Below are 18,192 nucleotides of genomic sequence, written 5' to 3' on the forward strand. Positions count from 1 at the left end.
AAATTAATTTTATGGTTGGGTGTCGCCGCAACATGAACTGTATGAAAGGGTCGCCGCATTAGGAAGGTTGAGAACCACTGTCTTAGAGCCTCAGGTCTCAAGCATCAACTCATTTTTCATGCGCCCCTGCCCCTCTTCAAGGGCTCACACACAGACCAGTGTCCATCTTTACATCTCTTCCCTAGAAGGCGGTGATGCCCTCCTGCACCCATCTTCCCGGAGTTTTAGTCTCACATATACGAGAGGGCTTCAACAACTTCATGGAAACATGGAATTAAAAGTTAATGGAATTTTCTCACAAATGCTTTGAAGGCCATATCATCAATGCCTTCCTTAATCAGTGTTTCAGAGTTAACAGATTATCAGAACCAGATGCTTGCTTTTATTCCCACATGCTCGTGAACCCATTTCCCCCAATTCAGAAAGGACCACCATATACCCCATTGTTTATGCACAACTTTAGGAGTTGATGTTGATTCCTTCTTCATTTTCATTACCATGTGTAAATCTTTCTAAGTATCTTTCCCCCAATATATCTAAAAGCCATTTATTTCTACTTCTACCACACGGACACACCTCTCATCTACGAGAGTGACCTCCAATTCGGCTTGCTTATACTGCACTCCCATCCCTGAAGGATCCACAGAGCACAGTGATTCAGAAGGCAGCTTGCGAATTAACCAAGGAACAAGTGGTCTGAACTCTAGTGCCACTTTGTGTGCCCCTGGCACATCAGGATGATGATGGTGCCTACCTCAAAGGGATGTTAGACTTAGTTAGGACATGTACTGTTTAGAACCGTGCCCAGGACCCAGTAGACACCCCACAAATATTAATTATATTTATGATTATTAAAACAATCTGTTCTTCACAAGCTAAATTGCATCATCTCCAGTTTAGTGCATGTTCTATCTCCCACTGAACTTAAGATGTACAAGGGTGCTTCAAAAAGTTGGTGGGAAGAATTCCATTATCTTTCATTTTGTTTGTCCACAACGTTTTAAAGATCCCTCGTAGGTACAATTCCAGGCCTGCACCTTCCGAGGCTTTGGACTCCCTCCAACCTCCTCATCGAGGATGCTCTATCCCTCAGCCTTCCCAGCCTCCTTTGGTTTCTTCAATGCCCGAAGTTCCTTTCTCTCTGAATTTTCACCCTTGTTTGCTGTGCCTGAAATTAATTTCCCTGTCTTTCCCATGATGTATTTCTTCTCATTTTTTTTTCTGATCTCAGCTCATCTAACTTCAGCCTTCCAGCACAAACTGTCTAATGAAACACCTCCCACCTAGTTATCCTATATAGTATTAACCAGACCCACAAACACAAACCCTTCAGAGGGTTTCTGATACTTTATAAAATGTGTGGGGTGTGTGTGTGTGTGTGTACTTGCTGATTAACTGTGTCTTAACCTCTGGGATATAAACTCCTTGAGGATGATAATCGTGTTAATCTTGAGCATCATTACATCCCTAACACCTAGAACATTCTCTGGCACACAATAGACAATTAGTAATTATTTGAAGAGAATGAATTAGAGTTTTATACTTCAACATTGACCACTAATACGGGTTACCTTTATGATCCTGAAGCCAAGTTCTTCTAGAGCAGTGGTTCTCAACCTTCCTAATGCCGCAACCCTTTCATTCAGTTCATGTCGTGGCGACCCCCCCCAACCATAAAATTATTTTCATTGCTACTTCATAGCTATAATTTTGCTACTGTTAAGAATTGAATTGGGCAACCACTGTAAAAGGGTCATTCAACCCTCAAAGGGGTCACGACCCACAGGTTGAGAACCACTGTTCTAGAGCCTTGTAGACGTGTGAGCTATCCAGAAAGGTGCTAAAATGGAGTGGAAGAATCAGAGTTCACATTTTTGCTATTGGAAACCTAGAATGCAGACGGATCTGGAATGTGTTTTGTGTGGCTCCATATGTTGTGATCCGACACTGGAAAACTGGAAACAACTCTAAAGGGCTTCTTGCATCACATTTTTGTGGTCTGATGCAGTGACTTCTTCCCAGGGGCTTCCTTTCTGTTTTTAATTTGGACATTCCCAGAATGGCTGCTCTTTCCTCTTGGAGCAAGCATAACCACAACCAAACCATTGCCATCAAGCTGATGCTGACTCATCGCCAACCCTGTGGGATGGGGTAGAACGACCCAATCAGGAGCCCAAGGCTACAGCCTTTCCAGAAGCAGAGTGCAGCATCTCTCTTCCTGCAGAGCAGCTGGCGGGTTTGAACTGCCAACCTTTTTGTTAGCAGCCAGGGGTTTAATTACTGAACCAAACACAGGTAGAGCTTTAGAAATTTAGAAATCAGTTAACTTGTGGTGAGAAAAACAGGGCTTTTGGAGGCAGACAAGCCCGAATTTGATTCTGGCAGCAATGATTCTTTGAGCTCATTTACTACATCATTTTAGGGCATTTCCATGGTTTGTGGTAGGAATATCTCCTATCTCAGATTCTCCATGACCTCAGACTACAGTGTTGTGTGTGTCTATACCAATCTATCTGCAAAAATGCCAGTAATAACAATACCTGCAACAGTGCCCAGCACATAATAGACAAAAATATTTTAATGGATGAATAAGATGTAGTTAGTATTAGTTCTTTAGGATCAGCTAAATTTCCACATACTTGAATGTAAGGTTTTCTTAACATAGCAGTGGTTTTCCTCCTAAATTATATAACTGAATTTTGAACAGCATTAAACCATAACGGAATGTTTTTGAGATACTATGGCACAAAACTATATTTCTTTCTGACTCGTGTTATTTTTAAATGTGTCTTCTGGAATTACTTAGTTCAACACTTTGGCATACCAAAGAGCTCTGAAATCTAAATTCAGAAACGAACTAGGAAGTTTGAGAAATTGCTCTTGGACTTTGAAAAAAAACATTTATAGAGCTCTCAATAAAATGATTTTTATTTAAAAAAAACACACAACATCTATAATATCAAAGACCCTGGTGTTCAGTCTTATATGTCCTTGGCTCAAGGAGGAAAAACTTGGCCATCATAATTGCCACCAAATACATTTGATGAGAACCTTTTGGTGGTTAGGCACTTTTAGTTGAATATCAGAACACTGTTAACATACACTGTGGGCAACCCTCAGTTTTAGAATGTAGGATTTAGCAAATCTATACATACCCAACCCTAACTCATAGTAACTCTATAGGATGGACTACAATTGTACACCTTTATAGGAGGAGCCTCATCTTTCTGTTCCCAGCATGGTTGGTGGATTTCAACCTCCAATATTTCACTTAGCAAGCCAGTGCTTAATCCGCTGTGCCAATAAAGACTCCCTATCCTTATATATAGTCACTTAAAAATATTCACTGCATTCAAATTACTTCAGAAAAAAACATTGCGGGATAATGTGAAAAGGATGGATTTCCTAAGAATTAAAAGTTAATCTAGTTCGCACCTAAATTCACGCCAGGTGGATTTATTTTAATTGCAAAGTAAAACTATACAAAGTAGAAGAAATCTCGGCAAATAATTTTGCTGATCTTGAGCAAAGAAGAACATTTTAAGAATAAAAGCTCCTAATAAAATGAAACAACAAAAAAACAATTGCATTACTTTCAACCCCAGAACCCACCAATGGGATTTTATTATGGACACAATGAAATTTGATTAGGATTCAGAAACAAGCGCTTGTCAAAGTAAATACTCACTGTCCATGTTGACATATGACCCCAAAAAGGAATAAAAGCATTCGAAGAAACCATGTTAAGAAAACATGGAGATGTTTGAAAACTAGAAGTAGGGTACGTTTTAAGTGTCAAAGTCATTAAAAGCAAATGAACTCAATGAAATGGCAAAGCATTAACACCTCTCACATGTTTTCTTACAGATCAATGGTTTTTAAGAAACCTCATTGTCATTGAGCCACTTAGGAAGCTCTAAGCCACAGTAGGAAAATTGTCTAAGACGAACAGTTCACATAATAACTTTAACAAGGCCAACGAACATGTGAAAAAGTTACCCTCACTAGTAAATAAATGCAAGTTGAAATGTTGAAATTAAATTTTAATGACTGATTTTGCAAAAGTGACAAAAATATATTCAGTATTGCCAAGAATTTAATAAAAATGTGAAGTGTCCCAAACTTCTTGGAAGGCTTAGTCATTCCCCTTCCAGAGATACATTTGTGAGATAATCAAAGATTTGACCAAATACGTAGGTGTAAAAACTAATAAAGCAGTTTAATATGAAATTGGAAACAACCCAAAATATCCTACAAGAATGAATTGTTTTAAAGCTACGCACATATCTATTTTAAACAGGTATACTCACTTAAAATAATGTTTGTCAAAATTCGATGGGATCTTTTGAAACCTTTGAATCACTGTCAAAAGCAGAGGGGATAGTCCTCTGGACTTCCCATCTCGTGTTCCCCACAGTGTGCTTACTTCCTATCCACAAGGAGCAAGAGTTTGACCTTTTGGTTTCATCCATCCTTTTTTCCATTTTTTTCTGCTGAACCATTTCAAAGAAAATCTTCAAACATCACGTCACTTCACGTCTACATACCTCAGTGTGTATTTCTAAAATACATAAATCAGTCACGCTCTTACATACAATGCCACCTCCACTACTTACACTACTGAACTGACTCCGTGGAATGGTAGAGAACATTCAAATAGCCCCACTGTCTCACAAGTGTTTGTGTCCTTCTGGGTCATTTAACTCAGGGCTAACCCACGTTGTCCATGAAGGGCAGTTTAGTACGTATTTTCAGTTTTGTGGGCCAGATGGTGTCTGACTCAGCTCTGCCCTTATAACTTGACAGTAGCCATAGACAAAATGCAAAAGATTGGGTGCGGCTGTGTTTGAAAAATGCTTTATTTACAAGAATAGCAAGCAAATTTGGCCTGCAGGTCGTAGTTGACAGGGCTTAATTTAACCTCAGGAGTTCCTTGGTGGCCCAAACACTTAAGCCTTCAACTACTAGCTGAAAGCCTGAGGCACCTTGAGAGACCTGCAGAGCTGCCTTTGGAAGCTGGCACCCTTACAGAGTAGATCCACTGCCCACAGAGCGCCCCTGGGAGATGGAATTGTCTTGAGGGCAACTAACAACAGCACTGTCTTCTGCACTCGTGTAAAAGGTAAAGTGGTTTAATTTTTAAAGTTCAATACTTTCCGTGAATAAAGAAATGTAAGAATGTGGGTTTGGGAGCTAGTGTGCATGTGTGTTTTAAAAGGATACTCGGCCCTTTTCATAGCCATCCACACCATTGCTCTAAAACTGTGGAGCCAGATTCCCTTTGGCAAAATCTTATTTTTCTCAAGCATTTTCCTGTAAATTTGAAACATCGCACACTTTAATGTTAGATGATTCAGATTTTCTGCCATTTCCTGCCCATGCCCTCCCAGATGGCATATTAGAAATATTTTTCAATTGTAATTTCTTTATACTAACATAATTCTAAACAGCCTCTTGCCAATCCCATTGCTGCCCTTTCTGACTCATAGCCACCCACTCTAGGAGTTCGAAGACTGTCAATCTTCACAGGAGCAGACAGCCTCATCTTTCTCCCACATAGTAGCTGTTGGCTTTGAACTACCAACCTTGCCATTAGCAGCTCAATGCCTAACCGACAGCGTCACCAGGGTTCCTTGTATAAGAGCAAGAATTCTAAACAGTGAGCTTACCAGTCAAGGTAGTAGCAGGAAAGTGCAGACAGGCTTAATTGAAGCAGATAAACAGAGAGATTTGTAGCACTGTGGGCAGGTTAAAGGGAACAGTGAGGGAATCTGAGTCACCCAGGGACTGCCTCCCCATCCCCAGCGGTGTGAACATAATTAAGGGAATCAATCCTCATAAAACATTCTGTCTCTGGTTACAATAAGTGCTCAGTAAATATTAGATATGATTACTATTAGGAATTCCCAATGATACTCAAAACCAAACTCAGTCCCATCGAGTCATTTCTGACTCACGGCTCCCCTGTTGGATGGGTAGAACTTCCCCTGTGGTTTTCCAAGGTTAACTCTTCCTAGGAGTAGAAGACCCTATCCTTCTCCCACCCCAGTGATGCTACCCTTGCTAATAACAAGTTGGGAAAAGGGAACGTTTTCTGAGTGCAGCTATGTGGATGTTAGACAAGGGAGCGTTGCCCTCGAATCTTCCTGAGTTGGGCTGCGCTCCCTTCCTCGGCACCCTCCCTTCCTCGTGCGCATGAACATTTCTTTTTCTCCTCTTCAGTTGGCATCAATCTTTGTGGCCTATAACCTAGAATCCTGACCGTAGTGACTTGTAATTGTTCACAAGCCTATGACGGCAACATGATTGGTCCATATGGTGTGTGTCGTTAGATGCCATCAAGTTGGTTTCAACCAATAGTGATGTGATGGACAATGGAATGAAACACTGACCCGTCCTATGCCATCCTCACAATTTCTTAGAGGCAAAGATGGCGAGACTTCATCTCACATACCTTGAACATGTTGTCAGAAGATCCCAATCCCCAGAGAAGGGCATCATGCTTGGTAAAGTAGAGGGGCATCGGAAAAGAGGAAGACCCTCAATAAGATGGATTGACACAGTGGCTACAACAATGGGCATGAGGTTTAGTTCTGAGCTAGGATCACCTATGGGCTATCAAAGGACTCTGGCTTGGCTCCACTAGTCTAAAAATCTCAGAGTCAATGTGAGCAACGAATACTTCTGGACTGTTAGTCTGCTTCCTATACTGGCCATGAGGTTATTCATATTAATTTATGTAAGAAGTCCTGAATAAAACTTGTTGAGCAAATATCCAGTTATCCATTGTTACCTGGCACCACCGATGGCCTGGCTTCCTGGCCCGGGAAGCTGAAGCTGGGTAGTCTTTGCTGAGACCTTGTTTGTGTCACTTAAAGTGTACTCTCCCCAGTAGGAAAGTTAATGGCTCTGTCCTAAAACTAGATCCCTTTGTCAGTGCTGGCCCCATTAAACCAAAACAAGAAAAGGCCTTCAGCTCTGGAAACCCCTCATTTTTCGTGGGTCTGGGTTTACTGTGACAAGGCTTCTAGGGACTACATACTATAAGCTATGGCTTTGGCTCCCCCAGCACTCTACAGTTCATGACAATGGCCATACAAGAGCTCATAGATGATGCTCACAACTATGGGGTGAAGTAGGGAAGTTAACAGGTTATACTTCAGGTGAAAAGGCTCAGGTACAGGTATTCCATCCAGACAAGAAACTTCTTCATTGCCATGTCCACAGGCAGGACTCTGGTCCTTAGCCTCCGGACCTGGCGCCTGCCCTGCTCTGGCAAGGTTACAAAGTGTTTTTCGGCACTGCCAATAAGTGCCTAGAGGTCATGCCACTTCACAATAAGCCTTGACCCCAAAGTAGCCAGCTCTATTGGTCAGGAAACCCAGATCCCCAATTAAGTACCAGGAGGCATCCCATTCTTCAAGCCAGCATCCTACCCAAAGGCACTCCGCTTTACTGGCTCTGTGGTCTGGGAAGTCCTCCATCCTGGCTCAGGCACTGGCTCCTGGTTTTGCTGCTGTTCATCTGCTGCTCCCCTGGTGCCAAAACTGCCCCGCACCCCCCACCCCAGATCAAGGAAGTTCCGTGCACAAGTGAATCTTCTCTCTTAGTGGTGGCGAAACACTGACCCTGCTTCTGAGAGGGCTCATTGGATACCCAGCAAGACGGCAATCCCATTGAACCTCGTTAACTCTCACCCACAGCTGAAGCATGTTCCCATCAGTAGCTTCCCTCACCTTCTTACCCAGACTCATCAGGAAAGTGAGGCTCTTTTGGTGAGAGTAGCAAAGGCTACGGCTAGAAGAGCCATGTTAAATAGCTCACTACATGGCACTTATATCCACCTTTTGGTGTATTTATAAGCTTTTATCAGGACCATTGGGTACAGCACCTGTGAGCCAATTCACTGCCTTCTGTGCAATCGGATTTAATGTATGTACTTATTTAATCAATGAATCCAACTCCCTGCCATCTGATTGAGTCCAGCTCCTGCTGGCCCTAGAAGACAGTGGGATTGCTCCAGGGGATTTCCATGGAAGTCTTTATGGAAGCAGACTTTCATGTCTTTCTCCCATGTACTCTGTGAAAAACTAGATAGTTCTTCCCTCCCCCTCAGTATTAGCACAAGACTGAACTGTACAAAAGAAAAGCTCTTCTGTGGTCACCGGTCGATGTAGTGACTCAAATGCAAAATGTCCCTGAAAGTGGGTATTTATTTAGGTGTTCATCTGCTCATGCCCAACGCCTGGAGACCCTGGCTAGAAATGGTGTGACATTGAGGCACGTACTGCAGGTTCAGGTCACCACTGCCTTCCCCAGACTACCTGCCACCACACGCAACTTCACTTCCTGCGCTTTACCCAGATACTAGCAGGTAATCCTTCGAATTACTAGTATTGAAAACCTGGCATGTCCATATGCTTTCTAACTTAACACTAGCAAAATGGGAGTCGAATCAAGCAAAGCACATTTCCTCTCCTTGCAGCCCACTTGAACTATGATCTTACTGTACTGGAAACCGTTCCACGCTGTCCCTTTGAGCCTGAAAGTTTCCAACCACAGCCAAAAATACCCTTTCAATGTGGAGAATCCAAAGCAAGTATTTTCATCTGTTTCAGCCATCTGACTTTCAAAAGAATTAATTTATGGAGCTCACGAAACAATCATTTTAATGGCAATAAGTAAGTAATTTGGAATTATTAGCCCACATTCTTTGGATTTCTCTGCTTTGGGATAGACAAGGAGAACGGGAGCCCCTCCGGGCGCCCTGGGGAGACCTGTTGAGCCTTGTCGAAGTGCTGGAATCCATTCTGGGTAATTAGCAGCTTTGTACCTTGGAGAGAAGGTGGCATATGCAAGTCTAAGGAGCAAGGCAGGGACAATCCGTGATGAAAAATGAGCAGCAGCAGCCAAAAGGGATGCTCCTCATTCTGTCATTCAGAACCCGGGTCTCTTCAAGAGCGCAGAAGAGCAGAGCACAGAGACAGCAGGGTGAGCAGCATGAGCAAGACCACTCATTTCTAGGAACAGACTGCTGAGACCGTACACGAATACAGCCTAAAGTCCGAGAAGGAAACCAAGAGGAATTAGTCTTTTCATCACTGCGGAGTTTCCTTTGTTCCAGGAACTGGGCTATTTCATAGTGAAGTGGGAACAGGTCGCAGGTGAGGCGATTCTTTTGTTGTGGATTCTAAATATCTTCATAAAGACTGTTAGATGATGCTGCCCAAGGCTGGTTCTAGTTCTCTATTACGGAATCTTAAGATAGCCTTTGATGGGTGGCCAATTATTTTAGTTCCTTTATGATTCAAACAAATGTAATACTTCTGAAAGTTGTCAGTGGTGTCTTTACTTGTTCTTTTTGTCCAGTGAGTCGAATTTAAACACAATGTATTTGATTCTTAGTTTAACTTTGGGGGTGGGGGTGGGGAATGACAGGGTTATATCCCGTGGTTTAATTTTTATGTCTTAGATTTAAGAATCTTTTAGTAGAATATGCAGACTTAGAAAGCACAGTGTACTCTTTGATAATATCTTATCATATGATCGGTTGAGATAGTTTGTGCTTCATCTTCAATGAGAACATCTTTTGCAAGTGCTTCACAAGGAATTATCTTTGAAGGGACAGTACACTGTATACATTCACAGTGGTATAACCTGCTCCGACGTGTAATGCTTTAGGACCATAGGTGTAGACCACGTATTCCTGTTAGCAAGATTGAAAAGACCTGAAGGCTTTTTAAAGTTAAATTATTGTCTGGAGAGAAAATTCTCTTTCCTTTCAGTTTGCTGCTTTATCAGCATTCAGCATTCTTAAGCCAGGGTACCTGTATGGGATCCCATACCCCTTCATGTATGTTACAGTTCAGGGGAGGGGAGGAAAGGAGGTTAACAGGAGGCAATGGTGGTAAGTTTACATACTCAACTATAAATTTTTTTAATGAATTTCTCAAAATTTACTCGGTTTAAGAAACTATAATTAGTTAACTCTGGTGTCACTGTCAGGTAAACATTAGCCTGCTAACTGTGAGGTGACAGTCCAGCGCGCCAGCTGCTCCACAGAAGAAAGTTGACGCTGCTGTGCCTGTAAAGGCCTTCCTCAGAAGCCCCACGAGGCGGAATGGATGGCACTGGGCTTGGGTCCTCTGGTTACAGTTCTTAGCATGTACATCATATGTTGTTGCTGGGTGCCATGGAGTTGGTTCCCACTCATAGTGACCTTGTGTACTACAGGATGAAACACTACCTGCTCCTGTGCCCATCGATGCAGCCACTGTGCCAGCCCATCCTGGTGATAGTATGCATACACATGCATCCTACATATAGCATACAGTCTGTGTGTGAGCTTCTATGTTTATCTGTTCAAAATGTGTTTCCTTTTGGGGACAGGTGGCATGTACCAAGTGCTAGATGATAATTTTGTGTTTTCATAATGATACCCTTATATAATTTATTTGGAAAGCTTAATGGTCTATGAAATCTGAAAGCCTGAGACCTACTTAATATTTCTTTAGTACCACAAGCAGAAGACTGAAAAGTTATTCAGATGTCTCAGAAATTAGGTACAATAAAAGTATACAAGTTGGGGGGGGGTTTGGGGGGAAGGAACTATGTAGCCTTCCATATTTTCTACATCTTCACTGTGCTTTGAAATACACAGTAGAGGCAGATAACGAAAAAGGAACCAATAACAGGTAAAGTAGGGAGTAAAAATGGTGGGTGGAATATTATTAGCAATTAGAGACAAAGTAATACGTTGTTCTTAATGATTGAAGACAAAATAACATTGTATACAGTTAGTCTCTTCAAAACAACAGCAGTACACTTGGGAATTTGAGTGGTCGAAGCTCTGAGACAAAATTTGTTCACAAAAGGTACCTCTTCCCTGCACCATTCTTCGTTCTTCGCAAAAGGTACCTCTTCCCTGCACCATTCTTCGTTCTTCGCGTTGTTCTCATAGGAAATAAAATGTAACAATTGCTGCAGATGATTTCTAAAGTTCCATGATTTAAAATTTTTCCCCCTCGAGTTTTCAAACTTTTGGCCTCATAGCTTTTCAGAGAACCTAAAGCAAAAGCTTACTGCATACAAATGTAAAAGCTGACCTTGAGATCATCTCTTTATTTTTCTATATTGAACATAGTTTGAAAACCATCTTTTTATAAAACAATGGATCTTTTTCAAAATTTTACTGTCATTTGGGTGCGAGTTCACAGAGCAAATTGGGCTTTCATCCAGCAGTTCGTGCACACTGTTTCCTGACATTGCACTCTGCGCGCTTTGTAACAGTTCCTCCCTTCGTTTACCGAGCCCACTTGTCCTCCTGTCCCATGCCTTTCTGCCTTCTGAACTGGATCCTTGGGTAAACGCAGCACTTTACATCTCATCTGGCTGATTGTTCTAAGGTGTATCTCCCTAGTGTTCTTATTTGAGCCACAAGTGTGCACTCAGTTTTAAACCCAACGGGTGTATAAGTGCCCCGTGAGTTTCCGAGATTGCAACTCTTTACGGCATTAAGAAGCTCCATCTTTCTCCCAAGGAGCTGGCTGGTGGTTTCGAACTGCTGACCTTGAAGTTAGCAGCCCAACTTGGAACCACTTCTCCACCAGGGCTCCCACCCTACTCTATCCAAGACTGTTGTGTTGCTTTTCAAAGTGATCAGCAATGGGAGCCGGGCACCATGCGGTCTTCACCCTTCTTTACTCCGGTTGGAGAGAGATTTGCGGTTATATTACTTGTCTGAGGTGGCAGTTCACAAGCTTTTAAGACCTCAATCTCTAGTCACCAAAATAGGATGTAGACATTGACTTTTTCAGTTGACCTTGGTGTCCCTCAAAACTATATTCCTGAATCACCTCATTCCCTTACGGTCACAGCTAGGTTTTTATCACTTTAACCCCATACGCTCTACTATCCTCGATTTATTCACACCATAGACAGTATACAGATGTAAAATATAATACTCATTCTGAATATGATCACAGTCCTTGAGAACCCCTGAATAAATCACTCAGAGAGGGTACATGTCAAGTGAAAAGTAAAGAACAAACATTTTCAGGCTGAAATGACGGTACTGAGAGTTTTGGTGTCTTAATCATTATAAGTGCATTTTTTGTACATAGAAACTAAAGCCATTTGATTACTCTACTTAAATTAAATTAGATTAAAAACATTGGGGAGCAAAGATCACAGGTTAGTCATATGTCAATCTTAGCTTCTATTCTCTCCTTAACAGATGGGTCCTTATGTAAAATTTTACTGAATAAGTATTCCAAAGCAAGCTTTTATATTTCATACTTTAAAAAGTAAAGTGAATAGTGTATACGTTGTGCCGCTAGGTTGCCTTTGTGTAACATTGCATGTAGAAACGTACAATTTACACAATTATAAAAATGAATACATTTATTTATTTTTGTTCATTGAAGCATATAGGCACTCTTCAAGATGGGTTCTATAAAGTAACTCAGGTATCAAAATATTTCTGTGTGAGAAAGACCTATTTAGTAATGAAAATGTACCACTAATGGATCAGTCTGGGTAGATATATCTTTTAAGTAATATTGATTTGACTTTAAATGTCCACATACTTCTCATCAAAGTACAAGTGAATTAGCCAACCATCATAAATATTTAACAAATACAGTAAGTAGTTATAGGAGTCAGCAGTAGGACTTTCTTTTTTTTTTTTTTTCAGTTTTAGAATTTTTCTTCAATCTTGTACTCATCATTACTAGCTCCCTCCATTTTCTTTTGATGCTTCCTGCATCATTCAATATGTTCCCCATAGTCTTTTTTTTTAAATTAATTGGGGACTCATACAGCTCTTATCACAATCCATACATACATCAATTGTGTAAAGCACATGTGTACATCCGTTGCCCTCATCATTCTCAAAACACCTGCTCGCCACCTAAGCCCCTGGCATCAGGCCCTCATTTCCCCCCCTCCTCCCTACTACCCCCTCCCTCATGAACCCTTGATAATTTATAAATTATTATTTTGTCATATCCTACACTGTCCGACGTCTCCCTTCACCCACTAGTAGGGCTTTCTTGTTAGCTTAGTAAGCACTCATCACATAGTGCATATTAACTTATAACCATGACCATGGTAATAATTAGTAACTTGATAGTTAAGGCCATTTTGAATTTTAGCACCATTTTAAGATCCAAGATTATACTACATGCAGTGTTGACAGACATATCTTTAGGCTTTGACCATGTGGCAGTTACAGAAATATTTGGGATCCAAAAAGCTTTTGAGTTTCCGGTGTTTTTTCTGTTAACACAAGTAAACAAAGGAAAGGGGAAGTGCTGAGAGGAGAGTCCTCCTCAGTGGGTCCTCCTTACAGCAGGAGCCTGTAAGCGGAGTGCATGTGTCTGTACGTGTGTGTGTCAGACAATGCATGGCTTCCCTTTGCCACAACTGATCAAAGGCCTACTCGTTCATGTCTTACAGATGACACAGGCTGCCCTAGTAGCCAGTCTGTATCTCCGGTGAAGACTCCCTCTGATACTGGAAACAGCCCTGTTGGCTTTTGCCCTGGAAGTGATGAAGAGTTCACCAGAAAGAAATGCACAATTGGAGTGGTTGGTGAGGGAAACGTCCAGCTAACCCGGCATAAGAAGGAACCCAAGTCAGGCCTGGTAAAGCCAGGTATGTGCACTTCCTCTTCATGGAGTGGTGTCAAATTTGAAACAAAGCACCAGCCTGTCAAGACAGGGAACATGTGTGCTATGCTGTACCCTATGCCTAAAACCATCCTGTTTGTGTTGTTTGTTTGTTCGTTTTTTTTATTTTATTTTTTAAACATTTTATTAGGGGCTCATACAACTGTTATCCCAATCCATACACACATCAATTGTGTAAAGCGTATTTGTACATCATTTCTCAAAACATTTTCTCTCCATTTAAACCCCCGACATTAGGTCCTCATTTTTCCCCTCCCTCCCCGCTCCCCCCTCCCACATGAGCCCTTGATAGTTTATAAATGGGTATTTTGTCATATCTTGCCCTGTCCGACTTCTCCCTTCATCCACTTTTCGGTTGTCTGTCCCCCAGGGAGGAGGTCACACACAGTTCCATGTAATCGGTTCCCTCTTTCCTACCCATTCTCCCTTTACCCTCCCTGTTTTGCCACTCACACCACTGGTCCTATAGGGCTCATCCATCCTGGATTCCCTGTATTTTCAGTTCCTATCTGTACCAGTGTACCTCCTCTGGTCTAGCCAGTCTTGCAAGATAGAATTCGAATCATGGTAGTGGGAGCGGGGAGGAAACCTTTAGGAACTAGAGGAAGGTTGTATTTCTCATCATTGTTACATCGCACCCTGACTGGCTCATCTCCTCCCCGAGACCCCTCTGCAAGGGGATCTCCAGTGGCCTACTAATGGGCTTTGGATCTCCACTCCGCACTCCCCCCATCATTCACTATGGTAAGATTTTTTTGTTCTGATGATGCCTTACACCTGATCCCTTCGACACCTCGTGGTTGCATAGGCTGGTGTGCTTCTTCCATGTGGGCTTTGTTGCTTCTGAGCTTGATGGCCACTTGATTACCTTCAAGCCTTTAAGACCCCAGACGCTATACTTTTTGATAGCCGGGCACCATCAGCTTTAAGGAGTTGGGAGGAGAATGGAACATTTTCTGTAGTGGTTGTTAATTATTGAGCAAGTATAATGATGTGTGTATCCATGGTAAAGAGGTTTTAAAAGAAGCAAAGTTGAAGAAATTGAAGCTGCATGATCTTACGGGCATTTAAACTCTGTAATTTAATGTAGATTAAATTATGCTAAAAATTACTTGGTACCATCTGAAGGGACCACAAATTATGAAAATAGCAGGGTGTCTTCATGCAGATCTCTAGAGTTAGGCATACCTACTCCTAATGATTTAAATGTGGTATGATGTGATATAGAAATGCTCAATAATTAAAGAGCCATTTTTAAGCTCTGAGATAACATACAGATCATAATTGAAGTGGGTAAGATACATGAGCATCATAAAAAAATTATTTCTCAGAATTTGCAATATGCCTCTCAGAAGTAGATACACGGTATAGGAACAAATACTGTTTGAGACAAAATACAGGGACGAACCTTAAAATGAAAGCACATGGGCTTTGGCTCCGAGAGACAGTGTCCACATTGCAGTCTTTCCCTGTGCGCTGCCGTCTGTGTTGATTGCTGAGTGTGAAGACACAGAACACTGGCTGGATGGAACCCTCACCCTTTACATGGCCTTCCAGTTTTTGCTTGGTAATGACGTTTTGGTGGAAGGCGCTACCGAGAGCTTTATTTTGGTGGAGACGAAGCCTGCTCCTGTGTCCCCTGCCTCCAGGTGTTGCATCTCTGCCTGCTTTTGTTCCTCCTGCGGAACTGAGGGACACACCGTATCACAATGGATTGTCCCTCCTCCTGCTCTCCTCATGAATGTTCCATAGTTTCAGAGCGAAAGTTCCTCCGTGTATCAATGCAACCCCTGGTTTCTTAATGGCCCTTCATAAATATTAGTTATGATGAATTTGTTAGTAGCCATCACTATTGAATAATATGAACAAGGAGTGATACAGCATAGGAACAGAAAAACAACCTCTCAGAGACAAATAGGAATGGGAATTTCAGATAGGTCACTGGATACCTTCCATCCTTGGGAGATAAGAATGAGGTCACGAGTGTCATCTCATTGTGGCCAAGAAATAAAACGATGACCTTTCACACCAAAGGACCAGAAGGACCTGTCCTTCTCCGTTGTCTTTGTGCTGTTGTTGAGGTATAAGTTGCATACCGTCAACATCACCCCTTCAGGAGTTTTTTTTGGGTACTCAATCGGACCTGCAGCTATCATGGCACGTTCCAATTCCAGCACATTTTCACCACCACAAAAAGACACCTCCTACCCATTAGTAGCCACTCTTCCTTCCTCCCATGCTCCTCCTCTGCCCCTGGCAAACACCAAACCACTTTCTCTGCGGTTGCGCCCCCTCTGGACGTCCTACACAATACGTGGCCTGGCCTGTCTGGTTCTGTTCACTTAGCATCATGGTTTCTAAGTTTATCCATGTAGTAGCATGGGTGTGTACTTCATTTCTTTTGTGACTGAATAACATTCCTTTTGTTTATCCATTCACCAGTTGATAAACATTAGGTGTGCATTTGGGGGTTATTATGAGTACCACTGATAGGAATCATTATGTACAGGGTTTTTCCTCCAGTTTTCTTTCTTTTTTAAGCTATTATTTTGTCACATTGGTTCCAACTCCCAGCCGCTCTAGACTTTGCGAGGCTATCAATGGTGATGGAAGCCGAAAACCTCATCTTTGTCCCTCAGAGTGGCTGCTGGGTTCCAGCTGCTGACAGTGCCACCAGGGCCCCTCCAGCTATGCAGACCTGAGAAACCGCCGGATCTTGTGGAAGCGCAATGCCTCACTTTTTGAGGAACTGTCCAACTATTTTCTAAAGGATGGGCGTTCCAGTTTATCCGCACCCTCGCCAGTCTTTGTTATTCCATGTCTGTTTGAGTTTGAACCCACCATAATTGGTCCAGTCTGCTCTCTCTGGTGGTTTGGATTTGCATTTCCCTAGCAACTCATGATGATGAGCTGCTTTTCACGTGCCGATTGGCCACTCCTTTGTCCTATTTCGAGAAATGTCATCAATTAGCTTTTGACCTGGAAATAATTACCAGTAGAATTTGCTTCTCCAGTGTGTGAGGTATAAGTTTAGGGTCAAGAATTGGTGATCTCCTATTTGTATTTCCAGCACACGGTGTCTAGGTATACAGCAGGGACTCAGTTAACATGTGTCGACCTCAACAGCAAGGTAGGCTCTGGGGTCTGAGAAGATGAAGTGAGGCAGGAAAGAATGTCAGCTTTGTGGGTTACAAAGAAAAGCAGAGTTCATTGTGAGCATACCTTGGTATTTGACACAACCTGAAGTTATTAAGGTTGTGGCATTTCCCCCGCCTCATGTCAAAACGCATTCTAGACAGTGACAATACACGGAAACCTAGACAAGTAAGGCATAGCATTAATGAGTTATGGTCTCATTGCTCTTCCTGGCTTTGATAGTAGCCGTCCTCTGTTAAAGTAAGACTTTCTGACCTCTGCACACATACAGAATTCACACTGAGCAAGTACCAAATTCTGCAGAAGGAACTTGCTAAAGATCATCAATCACTTGCCTTGCTGAGAACATTTATAGCCTTTGATCTTTATGAAGAATCTGTAGGCAAGGGGAAAAAATAAAAGAAAAATCAAGAGCTCCTGTTCTTTTAAATAAAAAAACAAAACACTTCTATTGTGATTAAGGGAACACGTACAAAGCAAATTGGTTTTCCATTCAGCAGTGTGTGCACACTACTTTGTGGCATTAATTCACAATGTAACAGTCTCTTCCTTTTCTTCCTGTGTTTACCATTTCCTTTCAACGGTCTTGCCTGCCTATTCATGCCTTCTGAGCTTTTACCCTGGACAGGACCTGCCCTTTTGATGGCCTATAGTTGGTTAGCCTAAGGATGCCTGCTGAAATTTTCATTTCCATCCCATTTCTACTGAATCAGAAGCGGCATAGGGCACCTCCCTGGGGATCGTGTGCACCTTGTAGGTCTGTTCATTGTTCAGCCAAAAGAGCCATGGAGGAGGAAGGTTGATGTCAATTCCAGACTTGAAGGGTGACCATGTGCCATAATCTTAAGAGTTCCACCAGCCTCTATCAGACCAACAAGCCTAGTCATTTTTATGATCTTGAGTTTTATTCCATGTTTCTCTACCGCTCCATTGGGACCCTCTACTGTGATTGCTTGGCACCACCTCGTTTTTCTGCTCAGAGCACTGGAGGCTGAGGTCCCTTTGGGCTAATTGTTTTCCATTTGTCTTTTATTTTCTTCACTCCTCTTTTCTCAGGAAGAGACCAACCGTTACAAAAGCTGTGATTTTTTAAGGCTACTTGATTCATGGATTCTTGCAAACGGTTCCTAAACTGTCACAGCATTCCTGCTGAGAACTTGCATTTCCATCCCATATCCACTGAATCACAAGCTGCATTTTAACAAGATGCCCAGGGATCTATAAAGATCACCTGGGGATCTATAGATCTATAAGAATCATCTTGTTCAACTGTCAGGGTGGAGGAGCCATGGTGTTCAAATGTTTGTACGACATTTTGCTATCCTTTCATTTTTCTTGGAGTTTT

The 18,192-nt window shown here is 42.1% G+C and overlaps 1 protein-coding gene across 2 annotated transcripts in view; it reads left to right on the plus strand.

Annotated features, from left to right (window-relative positions):
- The window catches only part of SYBU (syntabulin), a 126,280-nt gene that overhangs the window by 58,804 nt on the left and 49,284 nt on the right, over positions 1–18,192 (plus strand). For both annotated transcript variants that reach the window (XM_004697675.2, XM_030884909.2), the window contains one exon: positions 13,459–13,656. In XM_004697675.2, coding sequence (XP_004697732.1) covers positions 13,459–13,656 — 198 coding nt within the window. The remainder of the gene's footprint in view (positions 1–13,458; positions 13,657–18,192) is intronic.

Source organism: Echinops telfairi, unplaced genomic scaffold (genome assembly GCF_000313985.2).
Source record: "Echinops telfairi isolate 266 unplaced genomic scaffold, ASM31398v2 ScPeMD7_1;HRSCAF=3_0, whole genome shotgun sequence".
Lineage (NCBI taxonomy): Eukaryota > Metazoa > Chordata > Mammalia > Afrosoricida > Tenrecidae > Echinops > Echinops telfairi.